Source organism: Manis javanica, chromosome 14 (genome assembly GCF_040802235.1).
Source record: "Manis javanica isolate MJ-LG chromosome 14, MJ_LKY, whole genome shotgun sequence".
NCBI lineage: Eukaryota > Metazoa > Chordata > Mammalia > Pholidota > Manidae > Manis > Manis javanica.
The window spans coordinates 14,352,037-14,366,706 of NC_133169.1; the positions used below are offsets into that span (position 1 = coordinate 14,352,037).

Here is a 14,670-nt window from a genome sequence, read left to right on the forward strand (position 1 = left end):
GACTTATAAAGACTTAGTTTGACACAAAAATAGGATTTTTCTCAACAGATTACATATGAAAGCTGTTCTTGAAAGTCTAATTTTCAACAGCTTATTTATCATGACTGTTAAATAGAAAGCTCTCTACTAATACACTGAAAAATTTCTGATGTTTACTCACTCAAGAATTTCCTGAGCATTTTATATATGGATTTTGATCATTAAAAACTAGCCAGGAAAAAGCATGCCTTAAAAAGAGCAGATTATCACCTCAAAATTATCTTCAAAAAGACAATTTGAGAGAAATATATCTGCTGTTCTATTGGCTTTTAAAAGCATGTTACACAAGAGAAACATCAACATGTAAATTGTGGAATGGGTTTTCAATGTAAGATAAGAAATATCTTAAGCTTAAGAATCTTTCTGATTAGAATTTGTATCCACACATTTGTATAAGGAAAAGCAATTATCTGTAACTTAATAAGAATCTCTAATTAATAAAAGTCACTAAAGAATATTTCAGTTCATTAGCCACTTGGGGATATTATAAATATAAGGATATTTGAGCTCGGCTGTCTTCAATCAACATAGATCATCCTTCTCTACACCCCTCCACATCAAGTCTTACCATTTTTCACCATCTAGCTCTCTCAAGTTCCCCACTACTGCAGTCAATGATGGCTTCACTTCTGGAGTTAGGAATCTCTATCAGTGGCAAGACTTCTCTATTTTTTTTTTTTTAATATTTCAAACTCTTAATTCTCTATAGTCTGGAGACCATAAGCTAATTAAAGGTGGCATTTTATTATATAAATACTACTCAGCACAGAGCTTCGCACACTGGCAAGTGCCCAGCAGAAGCACTCAAAGCGCGGCTTGTTTGGCCCAGGGGTGACACCTACCTAAAAGGGGCCCTCTGCTTTGCTGCCACACTCGTTAGTAAAGAGGACTGGAACCAGCCACCAAGCTGGTCTTTTCCTTCCAAGTACAAGTCTGCTCTTTGATCAGTACCTTGAAAAAAAATATTAAAATATACAGAAATCTAATTAAAAGACGAAAATGAAAATGAATATGTATCGATCAAAGTGTTAAAACAAGAAAAGTACTGTTATTTATTTCTTGTGTAATACTATACCCAATAGCTAGATTGCATGCACTGGAGCTATTACCCTCAATGCCTACCTACATTTAGTAATAAAGATGAAGAAAATAAACCTTGGAGTAGCATCTCCCAAACCATGGATAATTAAAACACTAGCTAAATTAGGGACTTATTCAAAATAATTACCACTACCAGTATTTCTTACTAAATCTTTCAGGAATATAAAATTTTTATTAATTCAACAAATACCTGTTGAGCATCAGCTACCTTATGTTAATTCATCTTATTCTCATCCTAACTCTGTAAGGTATTGTTATCATCATCTCCATTTTACAGATGAGGCAAGTGAGGCCCTGAGAGGTTTTATAACTTGTCCAGGGTCACGCAGGTAGTGAGCAGTACGGACAGCTTCTGAACTTAGACAATCTGGCTCCAGAGGATGTGTGCTTAACCAGGAAATTAAATCAGAAAAAAGGAATGCCTTTTATATAAATTATTAACTCCTGATTTGATGATGGCCTAGCCAAAAGATAGGCAAACTATAAAAAGCCACAGGAGCCAGGGGTCAGGGCATGAGGTGAGGGAGTGGGGAGGAAGGGTGAACGGGTGGAGCACAGAGGATTTTTTTGATCAGTGGAAGTACTCAGTCGAATGCTGTAACAATGGATACACGTCGTATTTGTCCAGCCCATAGAATGCACAGCACCAAGAGCGAATCCTAATGTAAATTCTGAGCTTCGGGGCATCATATGTGTCCGTGGAGGTCCCTCACCAGTCCACTCCGGTGGGGGATGTTGATAACAGGGAAGGCTATCCCTGTGTAGGGACAGGAGGCATATGGGAACTCTGTGTACCTTTCTCTTATTGTTGCTGTGAACCTAAAACTGCTCTAAAAAAAGTGAATTATTTTTTTAAAAAAGACATGGAGAGAAAATTACCATATAGTACTTTAGCCTCAAATTTGTTACGACATAATATTTAGTTAGCATTCAACAGTTAGCAACAATTAATTCAAATTAGTCAATAATAATCTGAGATAAGGGGCCATTTGGCAAACATCATAACAATCATTTCAGTCCAGAAATCAGGGGTCCTTAACTACTAGGTGAAATTCTGGTGAGAAAACAGTATTATTTCCAGCCTTAAATTATCTCCCTACAAGATACTAACCAATTATAATTACTATAAGGGGATGAGAGGGAGAAGTAACTTTACAAACAAGAAACTGTACAGACAGCACCTTATCCAAGTGATCAAAATTGAACATCACCGGTAAAATGTATAAGTATGGGTGTGACTTATTACCTATATATGATTCACTTTAAAATGCCATTCCCTTTCAGAAAGTGTTCAGGTTTCATTTTCTTAAATTCTGTTGACCTTGAACTCAAGTGAAACAGGTACCTGATCTTGTGTCAAATTCATAAGTTAAATCTCTTTCACTGCTATAAAATCTGTCAGCAGGAAGTAAAACCAGTTATGTATGCTATACAACCACCAAATTCATCTTGTTAAACGTTAGTAGATAATGATGCAGACGGGTAGCTAAAACAAAGCTCAAAATCCAGCTGATTTTGCAAAAACATACTCTCAGAGAAATATGTAGATGTTGAATCATTTCATATTAGACTTGATATAAACCATTAGAGAATGAAAAGTACAATAAGGCTTCTCAAGAAAGTAGGTGACTTTTTTTTTTTTTAAAGGAAAATTACCTTTGACTCATGTCTTTTCAAACTATGAATTCACTTCTAGTTATCTTGACTCCTGCCCACTCTATTCTTTCTGCCAATCTTTTGGAATAGTTTTATCATAAAGGAATAAAAGGGAGGAAAATAGGATAAAATATGTCAATTACTCTAATTCTTACTGATCGATCTTGTAAGATTTTTGCTGTTTTATTTACTTTTTTTTGAGGAGGAAGAATATGAGATCTGAGTAAAAAGCAGAAACTCCAGTCTAAAACTGGATTTGTGTATTATCTGTGAAGGGAGGTTGTTTCTGTTCCGGCAGCCTCCTATGCATGCAATATACATATTTAAATGACAAATTGTCTTTCTTTGAATTAATTACCTAAACATGATAGAGAAGGAAAGAATGATTTACTGTTTAGGTACATTTTTACCACTAATTCCATTTATTCCAGTATTTCTGCAGCAGTCAAATATGGGTTAAGATCATCACAGACTAGAAATAAGGTGACTGAACCGTCAGCACCGCAAACAGCAGCACAAATCGGTTCTCGTGCAGCTTAACCCCATCAAAAGCTCCAATTATGACCTGGACATATTATACACATTTTAGCTGTCATACAGAGTAAACAAGAATTTACATGGATTTTTATTTTGCTTTTCAAATTTCCTAAGCTAAAAAGAAAGGTCCAAATGTAGGGAATTATTTACCTATTAGGAATTATACAGCTGCCCTCTCAGTAGTGAGGCTGTAACAGAAGAACAGCTCAAGTAAAACTTGAGGACCATCCCTTCCAATTCCACTAGCAGACAAACTACTTTCCCACACGCCCTTGCTCCAGAAAGCAAAGGGGACCCCCTGGGCCCAAGCGGGCATTTTGCAGCAGTGTGAGGAACGGTCTGACCCACCACTGCCTTCTGCCACCTGATTCATCCCTGTCTTTAAACTCCTTGACAATGAGCCTTATTCTTCATTTTATCTCTACCTTTCACTACCTTCTTCAGCATCTAAATACATGCTCGAGCATTTGTCTCCTAATTCCTGCCCATCTCTCCTTTCTCTTTATCCAATGAGTCAAAAACGTGCCCTAAACATGAATGAGTATAAAGTCAGTCAGCTGTCTGTACGGAGCGGGGAGAAGGCATGGCCAGGCAATGTAATATGAGAGAATGAGAACTGAACTCAAGGTGCCTGAGTTCCAGTCTGGTGCTCACTGAGCTATGTGACCACCACTAATCTGGCTCTAATTCAATCTCACTTCTTCTGATAAATGAGGGGATCAGATTATTTCAGTACTTTCCAAACTTTATTTCACAGAACTGAGTGCACTGGGGTTGCCACGTGCGTGGGTCAAGGAGAGGAAGAAAACTCCCATTCTTATCTATTTTATGTATTGTGGTTCTATGTAAAATGTCATTTGGGAAAACAAAAAGCATTCAGAAATCACTGGGTTAAATAATATCCAAGGGCCCAGATCTAAAATGCTAGCAGAAGAGCTTCCAAAAAAAAAATTCTTGATCATAGGTTTCTTCTCAGGAATATTTATATATTTCCAAAACGGATTGATTGGCATATAACCTATTATTTAAGACTACCTGGAAGAACACAAGACCACGACGTGCCACTGTCAAACCAGATGTCCAGGATATCCTGACCCGGCTCATACTCCAAAGCGTCAGGACCACCGACCTAGCAAGGTGACGTGGGAACACTGCCGTTACACACAGATCACAACATATACAATAAACACCTAAAAAAGTCTTAAGAAAATTAAATACTTAGAACAGAACCATTAAATTCATATTTTAAAATGACTTTTAAGGGATTTAAAATTTTTCATATTAAAGTGCAATTGCCTCATTTGCATATAAAATTTACTGTGGCCAACTCATTACACATTTACTAATATAAATTAAATTAAAATTTTATTAAAATTCAGTAAATTAAAAATTAAATTTTTTAAATATAAACTGTTCTTATTTTCTTAAAGTTACCTTTCAATTTGGACTTTTCAATGTGTGATGCAATCTGTTAAACTCTAGCTCATATCCTACAAAGCCCTGCTGTACCCAAGCTGGGCACTGTTCTGTCATAGCCACAATTACACCTGCTTATTAGTCAACCAAACCTGGCGAAGTCAGTCTTAGCCCTCACTAAGGTAAACAAATAAGCCCCACACTGTACTGCTCTACAAAATACAAGCTTCTGCAGCTGAACACAAACTACTCTTACAAACTTACAAACTTCACACGATAATGTAACTACCTTTTAATTCCCAAGAATCTCTCATGTTATCATTAAATCATACACACAAAGGCAGTTAAATACGAATATAAATTTACCTGAGATAAGACTTCTTTTGGAAGGAGTTGCTCAGGGGGAAGGGTCCACCAGACATCACTGCCAAATTGTTCCACTAGTTTAATAATATGCTCAATGGTTTGGCTATTTTAGCAGGAAGAAGGTAGAATTGCTTAATTAACTACTGTAATCAATACCATTTTAATATTAAGAAGCAATTATTCTTAAAAAACAAAATAGTGATAGTTTTTCTATCTGCAGGAGATTTTCCCTATCTTGCCCCCCAAAGTTTAGTAGTATCATCTTCCATTACTTGCTTACTTGGCTGCTTAAATTCAATATAAATAAAATCAAGTTGATCATAAAAAGCCTGTAAAGGAAAAAAAAAAACCACTTTCCTGATGTCCCTATTTCAGTTACTGATTTCGCTATTTCTATCCATCTATTTTCAGTCCAGGAACCTAATTCAAAACGAACCAGTGATCACCCACCAACCCCCGCCTCCTCAATTTTTGTCCAAATTAAGCCAACACATTCTGTCAGTTCTACCTTTGAAATATTACTCCCATGTGTTCTTTGCTCTGATACTGTGTCATTCCAACTTCACAGTCTCAACTAGACAGATGTAATGGTCTGACTTTTCCCCTATTCTCAACACTTTAATTTATATGACACAACTGCATTCCTAAAACTGCATTTATCACACCAATCCCCTCTCAAAAACTCCCAGTGCCCTCCTCACTGCTTATCAGACTATCCAAATTATTCTGAATAAGTGGCAATGCCATAATAGAGCATGGACTGTGACAACAGATACATCCAGGCTTCCATCATGATTCTGTCACTCTTTATACATATGGCCATGCACAAGTATTAAAACTTCCTAAGTCCTGATTGTCCCTCTCTGTTAAGGAGAATCATACAAATCATCTGTTTAAAAATATTTATTGAGCACCTGCAATGTCCTGGACCCTGTTCTAAGCACTGGAGATAAAGCAGTTCAGATTCCTGCCATACTGGAACTTGTATTTTAGTGATCCCAGAAACTTCTCTCAGAATGACTGCAAACTAAATGAGATGATCCTCGTAAAAGTTAGCATAGTACCTAACATACAGTGGAAAGCCAATGAATGCACAGCAAATGAATACTGAAATTGGTCATAATTTGGGAAAGATACACAGTTATAAATCATTTAAAAATTAAAACTGGGGAAGTTTATACTAAATTTTCTCACTGGTAACTTACTTTTAATTTATTATCATAACTTCTTTGAAATTACAACTTCCCCTATTGCTTTTGACTGAGTCACAACAAATATAATGGTTAAAAGCATGGATTCTGGAGCCAGGTAACTTTGGTTTAATTTTAAGGTAACAAATAACCCCCTTACCTGCTATGTGACCCTGGGCAAAGCATTTAACATTTCTGTACCTCAGTTTGTAAAATGCAAATAGTAATAGTATCTTTAAGACAGCTACTATGGATGTTAATTATATATAAAATGCCTAGAACAATGTGTGATCATATTAGTAAGTGTTATGTAAGCATTAGGTATTATTCAAACTGATTCTTCAAAGTCATGTAAATTTGTACAGTTAATTTTCTTAATTATCAAAACACCCATATTAATATTTGAAGATTAAAATACATGAACTAAAGCCAACTTTTGAATTCTCCTCCTTCATTTATGCAAGTAACTAAGAATTAACTGTAGGTCTGTAAGAGTCAATGGAAATGGAAGAGTAGTTGATAAGAAAAACTTAAGTTCTTAATTTGGACCTGCTTCTTATTAATCATGACTATGTAAGGCAAATCATTTAACTTTCCTGGGTCTGATTTCTCAGATAACATGAAGTGTTTATGAAAAAATTGTTGTTGGAAGCAAAAATTAAATAGGTATTAGACATTATATGCTCTACAAAATGAAATGTTAAATACTTAAGTAAATATACTATGAAGGATAGAATGAAAAAGTATAATGCTACCAGCATTTATTTTAAAGAAGTTATAAATAACAAGATTGTTAAAATAGGCACAAGTCCACATTTTCTAATTGTCACACATTTTAGATGGACTTTAACAGTAAAGATAAACTTTTGTGATATGAGACCATAAAACTTTGTGCAATAACTACCTAGTTATGTATTTAGTTACATATTACTATTTTTATAGTTTTCACAGAACATTTTATCAGTTAAGAAAATAGGAATATATATTACAACAGAAATCTGAATAAGACTCCTCTAGAAGAACCAGAGAGAAAGAGAGAGATATTAGCAAAGTACTTTGACACATAATTACAGTAGGTAAGCTGTTCTTACCAGTTATGAAATTTTCATAAAAAAGGATTCTAAATATGCATGTCATTTTGCCATTTTTTTTTACAATACTATCATTAGAATGCAATTTAGATAAACAGTAAAATAGAACAGTGAAACAGTTTTAAATGTGTTGGAAATAAACAGAAAAAAAACAAAAGTAAAAGCATACAAAAGTAAAAATACAAAAAGGTAAAAATGGTTCATATTTTATATTTATTTAGAAAGTAAGGTAGAGATGTTAGGATTAATATTATCATTAAAATAAAAGCATTTATGTGTATGCCACATGCCGTATTTTTCAGAGCTTTACAAGCATTGTCTAATTGGAGTCATAGAAAAACATATTTAGTAGCTCTTGAGAGAGAAACTGTTCTGTACTTTGGGGTCCCTTAAATCAAGAGCCTAAGAAGTATCACAGTTAAAGCCAGCCCTTAAAATTGTATCTCCTAAATCACAGTTCAAAACTGTTTTTACCACCACAAGTGTGAACTCATATTGCTATACTCCGGGGTTTGCTAAGCAAAGGCAAAGACTTATTACCCATGAACGAGAAATGAAGCCAGGGAACCAGGCTGTCCCCAGAGATTAGTGTGTTGACAGAACAGGCACCAGGTCCAAAGACCAGATCCTGACTTACTAGATACTGACAGGGATACATCATATTATTTTTCTAAGCTTCAGTTTCTATGGACACTAGGAAAAGCTGTAAGAAGGCTATGTGAAAACTTTTATTCTCCAAAAAGGAAAAAGAACATCCTACTATTTTATTCAGGAACCTTTACAATCATAGATGATACACATCTATTTTCGATTGAGAAATTTAACTCTAATGAGACTAAACTCTTTTTTATATCCCTAAATATAAGTAGGGAACAATTCAATGCAGTTTGAGAATTATCTTTAAGTACTACTTAACTATATACTTAAGTACCTTATTGCATCTATAACTAATAATACCAAACAATAAAGAAAGATTCCAATTTTGTAGCTGGAATGTTAAGGCAATTGTAAAATCCTACCAAGTTTAGCCAGCCACTCACCTCTTGTCTAACTAAAATTGAAATTTTAACTGATATATTTTCTTATGAAGATAATAGTAATTCACTTAGATATACAATATGTTTTAGGAAAAAATTTAATCTTGTACTTTATATGTATCTTATTTGTAAATATACTTTTATTACCTCATAAAAAGTCTCTTTACAGTAAGAAAGGTTTGTTTTACTTTAAGTTTACCTAATAATACTAAAAATGACATGACTACACATTGTTATATATAGCAATGAAAATGTCATGTATATCAGTGAAAGTGGTTTTCTAAAAATCTAATTTCAAAAAAGCTGTGAGAAGTAAAACTACACAGTATTTTTTTTTCTTAGTTTGTAATTTCCCTTTGATTCTGTATTGGAAGAATGAATAACTTTTCAACACAGAAATTTAAAGACTTTTATAAATCCACATTTAATGCTCTTATCAGATGTTTAAATATGTATTCCTATCTATTCAGAAATTCTTGATCTCTTTTCATTATAGTGTCATTATATTTTCACGTTTACATTTAACTCATTAATCCATCCAATATACACTTTCATGATGTTGAGAAGAGACTCTGACTTAATTTTTCTCTAAAAGAGTTCATGTATAAAAGAGTACACAGTACTCTGAAAACTACAAGACACTCATGAGAGAAATTAAAGATGATACCAATAACTGGAAATACATCCCATGCTCATGGATAGCAAGAATTAATATTGTCAAAATGGCCATCCTGCCTAAAGCAACCTACAGAGTCAATGCAATCCCTATTAAAATACCAACAGCATTCTTTAACAAACTAGAACAAACAGTTCTAAAATTCATATGGAACCACAGAAGACCCTGAATAGCCAAAGCAACCCTGAGAAGCAAGAATAAAGATGGGGGATCATGCTACCTAACATCAAGCTCTATTGCAAAGCCACAGTAATCAAATCAATTTGGTACTGGCACAAGAACAAGCCCACAGACAAATGGAACAGAATAGAGAGTCCAGATATAAAACCACACATATATGGTCAATTAGTATATTGTTAGATGAACAACATCCAAGAGACAAAAAATAACAAATGCTGGCGAGGATGTGGAGAAAGGGGAACCCTCATACACTACTGGTGGGAATGTAAATTAGTTCAGCCATTGTGGAAAGCAGTATGGCGGTTCCTCAAAAAACTAAATACCATTTGACTCAGTAATTCTACTCCTTGGAATTTACTGAAAGAAAACAAGATCCCTGATTCAAAAAGACATATGCATCCCTGTTTATTGCTGTACTATTTAACAATAGCCAAGATATGGAAGCAACCTAAGTGTCCATCAATAGATGAATGGATAAAGAAGATGTGACATATATATACACAATGGAATATTATTCAGCCATAAGAAAAAAAGAAATCCTACCATTGGCAGTAATGTGGATGGAGGTAGAGGGTATTATAATAAGTGAAATAAATCAGGTGGAGAAAGACAAGTACCAAATTATTTCACTCATTTGTGGAGTATAAAAACAAAGAAAACTGAAGGAACAAAACAGCAACAGACTCACTGACTCCAAGAAGGGACTAGCGGTTGGTTATCAAAGGGGAGGAGATGAGGAGGGTCAATGGGCAGAGAGGGAGAAGAGGATTAAGGGACATTATAATTCACAATCAAAATACAGGCAGGTCACGGGGAAGGCAGTACAGCACGGAGGAGACAAGTAATGACTCTATAGCATCTTATTACGCTGATAGACAGTGACTGCAAAGCAGGTAGTGAGGACTTGGTAATATGAGTGAATATTGAAAACACAATGTTGTTCATGTGAATCCTTCATAAGATTCTATATAATGATACTTTAATAAAAAAAGTGCACAGTGAACACCTACAAAGCATCAAGAAAAACAGCATCCTGCTATGAAAAATGGGAGAACATGAACAAGAAATTCACAGAATATGAAGCACTAGTAAATATAAGACAAATTCAACCTAATCTTTACTATAAACTGAACAAATGAAAACTATGAGATACCATTTTTCACCTATTCAGTATGGCAAAGATTCAAAATGATAACATTCTGATTCTAGAATGGCTATACTGAAACAGACACTCATATGCTATTGATAAAAGTAAAATGTTTCAACTTTTCTGGAAATGATATGGTGATATTTCTAAGGAACCAATAAAAAAAATGGGACATTTATGCACAGAAGTATTCATTCCAACACATTTATAGTAATATTTTTTAAAATAATATGAGGACAATTATTTACCGTTATGTATATAATTATGTCCAATAATAGGACAATTAAAAAATAATATGGCATAACTATGTCATAAAGGCCATACTGATTTTTCATGAATCTTTAGAAATCCTATTTCCAAAGAGAATTTAATGACAAGCTAAATGATTGCTACAAATGTTAAGTTAGAAAATGCAGGATATAAACTATACAGTATGCTCTCAATTATGGAATGTACAGAGAAAAAGAAAAAAAAAGAAACATATCAAATTTTCAATTATCTGAAAAGAAATATGATGAAATGTTAAAAAACGGTTGCTTCTATTTTTTCTGTATACTTCTATATTTTCTACAATGGAAGTATGACCTTAGAATAATTTTAAGAAGATAAAAATGACAGTTGGGTTATAGGGTCTCCAAGGCCACCTTTGACTAAAATTCTATGCAATTCACAGTACATTCTTATCACAGGTTTTGTGACCTTCCACTGACAATAGCAGAATACATTACAAGTTTGCAATGGCAAAGTTGTTTTGGCATGTCATTGCCTGAGATTTCTAAATCTTGAGTAAGACTTCAATGTGGTCTGTAGAACTGAAGTTAAAACTACACAGTATTAAGAAAATGATCCAATACTTTTCCTCATAACATATGTGTATGAATCTGGATAGAAGAATAATCTTTTCAATGTATCCAAAAGAAATAGGAAACATTTTAAAGAGGGGAGAAAAGAAGCTCTGCCTCATTAATATTTGGAGCAACACTTGCTCCCTTACTATATCACGAAATATAAAAATATCATGTATTAAATATATTTTAGTAAGCATTATGTTCTGCAACTCAATTAGTTCTATTTTAAGACCTTAGATAACTTATTACTTATATTTTCAAAATCAGGGAAATAAACTAAAGACAACTCTGGAAGTTGAGGATGAAAACTGAGTTACTTATGATAAATAAGAATACAGATTTCAAAGACAAAAACATCCTCCCAATCCAAACAAATCAAAATTTAAGTGCACAGAATTGGTATTACAAAGTAAAACCTTTTTCTTGATCTTACTCTGGTGATCTGAATAATCCTAACACATCATGGGAGAGAATTTTAAAAACAAATTTGTAGTAAAGTAAAAACACACATACAACCTGCCAACCTGATGTAACTATACTGGATTACAAAGTCAAGATAAATTCAACATTAGTTTAAACAAAATCTGAACAGATAATTGTGGAAAAAAATATACCTAAATGCTATACTAGTGCTCAAAAGATACTCACTTTTTGTGCTGTAGCAAAAATGCAGACATAGCCAAATGTAAGAATGGGCTGCATTTGATTCTCATACACAGGGAACCAGGCAAACATTAAGAGCTCAGCTACCATTTTTAATGGCTGCATATTCATTCTTCTACAAATGACTTAAATTACCCCTTCTTGTTATTTATTACGTTCCTTTATAAACAACTGTATTAGGCATCTTTGTACAAGAGACATTTAATCCTCTTCCTTAGGATAAATACCCAGAAGTGTAATTTTACATAAAAAAACTGAGATCATGCTTTAAAAATTTTTTAAACAATTTTATAGGCATTTCTTAGTGATATTAAATATTCTTCAAGTTAGAAGTCAAAATTTGTCTTTTGAAACTAAGAATTGTCTCCTTTATTTTGTTAATATCCTATACTTAACACAAACACACAGTTAAGTTATAACTTAAAGATCAGTATAAATTACTGATAAAATTGGGTGAAACCACTTATCTAAGGGTTTCCATTTCAATGCTGTATTTCATAAAGCAATAAGCCCATCATAAAACTTTGTACTTTACTAAAGGGCCTTATCTAAACACACACATTATGTGTCCCTCATGAGGTTCAAATCAGTGGAAACTCACAAGGTAGTCAGATCAACCGTGACACCAACCAGTCACTCTGAACTTTGGTATCAACTAGGCTGAAGGCTTATTAAGCCTGTTATTGGAAAGCTCGCAGCAGCACTACAATTACTAGCCAATGAAGAACATGTTGCTGTCATCCCACTGTTCCCTGTGATTTGCTTTTATAAAAGCAAAAATATTAAAGACCATAAGACAACTTTTCTTCTGCAAATTACTGGAATAAGGTAAGAAGCTCCTTCAAATTTATTTCCTAAATTTAATCCTAGAACACAATTAAATCCTGGGTGGAAAATTCTATTTTTAATTTAATCCCACATTTTAAAAGTGACAGAAAACATTTTGGAAAAATTTTTATTTAGTGAACATTATTATTTCTTCACCAAAATGTCATTATTAACATGAACAAAAATTTGAGGTAGTTAAAGCTAACACTCAAATTAAACTAAAAATTCCAGGTCTTAACTGTTTCTAGTAAGCGTCTCATAATTTTCAGGAATGAGGGGCTTAGTTTCGTAAATGTGAAGTTAATTATTGCATTAACTGTAATATTGATTATAATCATCTGAAATAAAGAAAATCTAACTAATACAACTTCTTTTCCTTCCCAGGTAGCAAATGTTTCTAAATTTTATCTTCTTTGTGATAAAAATCAGTTGTCTTTATTAACTAAGAATAGACTTCCATCTAAATTATAATGGCATTATACTACAGATTCAAAAAATGATCCATGATGTTAAAGTCAGAAATGGAATTATTTCTTCAGAAAATAAAAGTGCAAATGAGGACATTAATTTGAACCAGAGCCTCAAATCTACCGGTTTCTAAACTTATTTAGAACTAGAATAAATCAAGATTTTCTTTTGAAAAACAACAAGAGGTAAATTCACAGACTTTCATCAAGAAAAGCAAACAGATCTCCTGACATACTGAGTGGAGTTATCAAGTGTAACAGCAACTCCATGTGGACTGTGTACCGATCGCCAGTGGAGCTGCTGTTACTTTTGATGGTTACCAACTTGCTACAATATAAAAAGGCAGATCCAAAGGCAGAAAACTGTGGTCACTTGATTGTCTGATTAATGAAGAAAAAAGATAATCTTTCATGTTGTTTTGAAAAATAAGCAAATAACTAAGAATATCCATTTTCCTAAATCAAGTGCATGTCACATAAAAGTCCCAACAATGGAAGAAGATTAGAGTCATCATTAAGAAATGGTACACAGGAAAATGACCTATGAATTGACAGACAAGATGGCTGAGTCTGTCTGTCATTTCTGTAGGCCACTATTCTGTTTATCTCTGCTACTTCAAAGTCAGAAATCAGCTACCACCATGCAAGCAGTGTAATGGTAAATGCATAGAAAAGAATACACCACATAATCGTGTAAATGTACTGACTATAAATAAAATGTAATGGTACCTAATGAAAATTTGCTGTGTTTTTCTGACAAAGCTCACATTTACTTCACCTAGCTTAGCAACCAATGACCCATGTACAACTTTATTGTCATGACAAAATAATGGTCCAATAAACCAGTCTGCTCTACTTAGTAATACAGATAGACGATTGATCAATAGATATAGCCAATCTCAATCACTTCAAGGAAATTCCCTAAAAATCTTGTTCTCTAAATACTGAAAAGAAAAAAAAAACAATAGCAGTGGCTTATAAATATTTCTGAAAAGAAAATTCCCCACTGTGGAATTTTAAATACTTGTGTAAATTTATCTCATATTTAAGATATTAAGATGTTAGCAGCTTACACATGACCAAGCTCTCAATTATAAAAACAACACAAGCAACAATATTTAGGCCAAAGAGTCTTATCTCAGCTCCAAATTGTACTGATACTGAAATAACTTTACAATGACTTCCTGGTCTCTAGCCTCTAGTTTCTTTTCCTAAAACATACTCTTAATACACATGCCTACTTAAAAGCTTACACTCTTTAACCTAGAATTCAAGACTCACTATAATTGGCCCAACCAATCTTTTTCAGTGTTTATCTTTCTGAAACTCCCCTCACATACCCACTGTCCCATTACAGTTCCTATACACATGCTATGTTTCCGCACTCCAGGTTCTCAGCTCTTGCTAATCCCTCCACTTGCAAAATAC

At 33.6% G+C, this 14,670-nt stretch overlaps 1 protein-coding gene across 1 annotated transcript in view; it reads right to left on the reverse strand.

Annotated features, from left to right (window-relative positions):
• The window catches only part of IARS2 (isoleucyl-tRNA synthetase 2, mitochondrial), a 50,522-nt gene that overhangs the window by 10,245 nt on the left and 25,607 nt on the right, over positions 1 to 14,670 (reverse strand). Inside the window, exons 13-15 of the mRNA XM_017640599.3 lie at positions 5,116 to 5,218; positions 4,369 to 4,462; positions 882 to 990 (exon numbers count right to left, since the gene is read on the reverse strand). Coding sequence (XP_017496088.3) covers positions 882 to 990; positions 4,369 to 4,462; positions 5,116 to 5,218 — 306 coding nt within the window. The remainder of the gene's footprint in view (positions 1 to 881; positions 991 to 4,368; positions 4,463 to 5,115; positions 5,219 to 14,670) is intronic.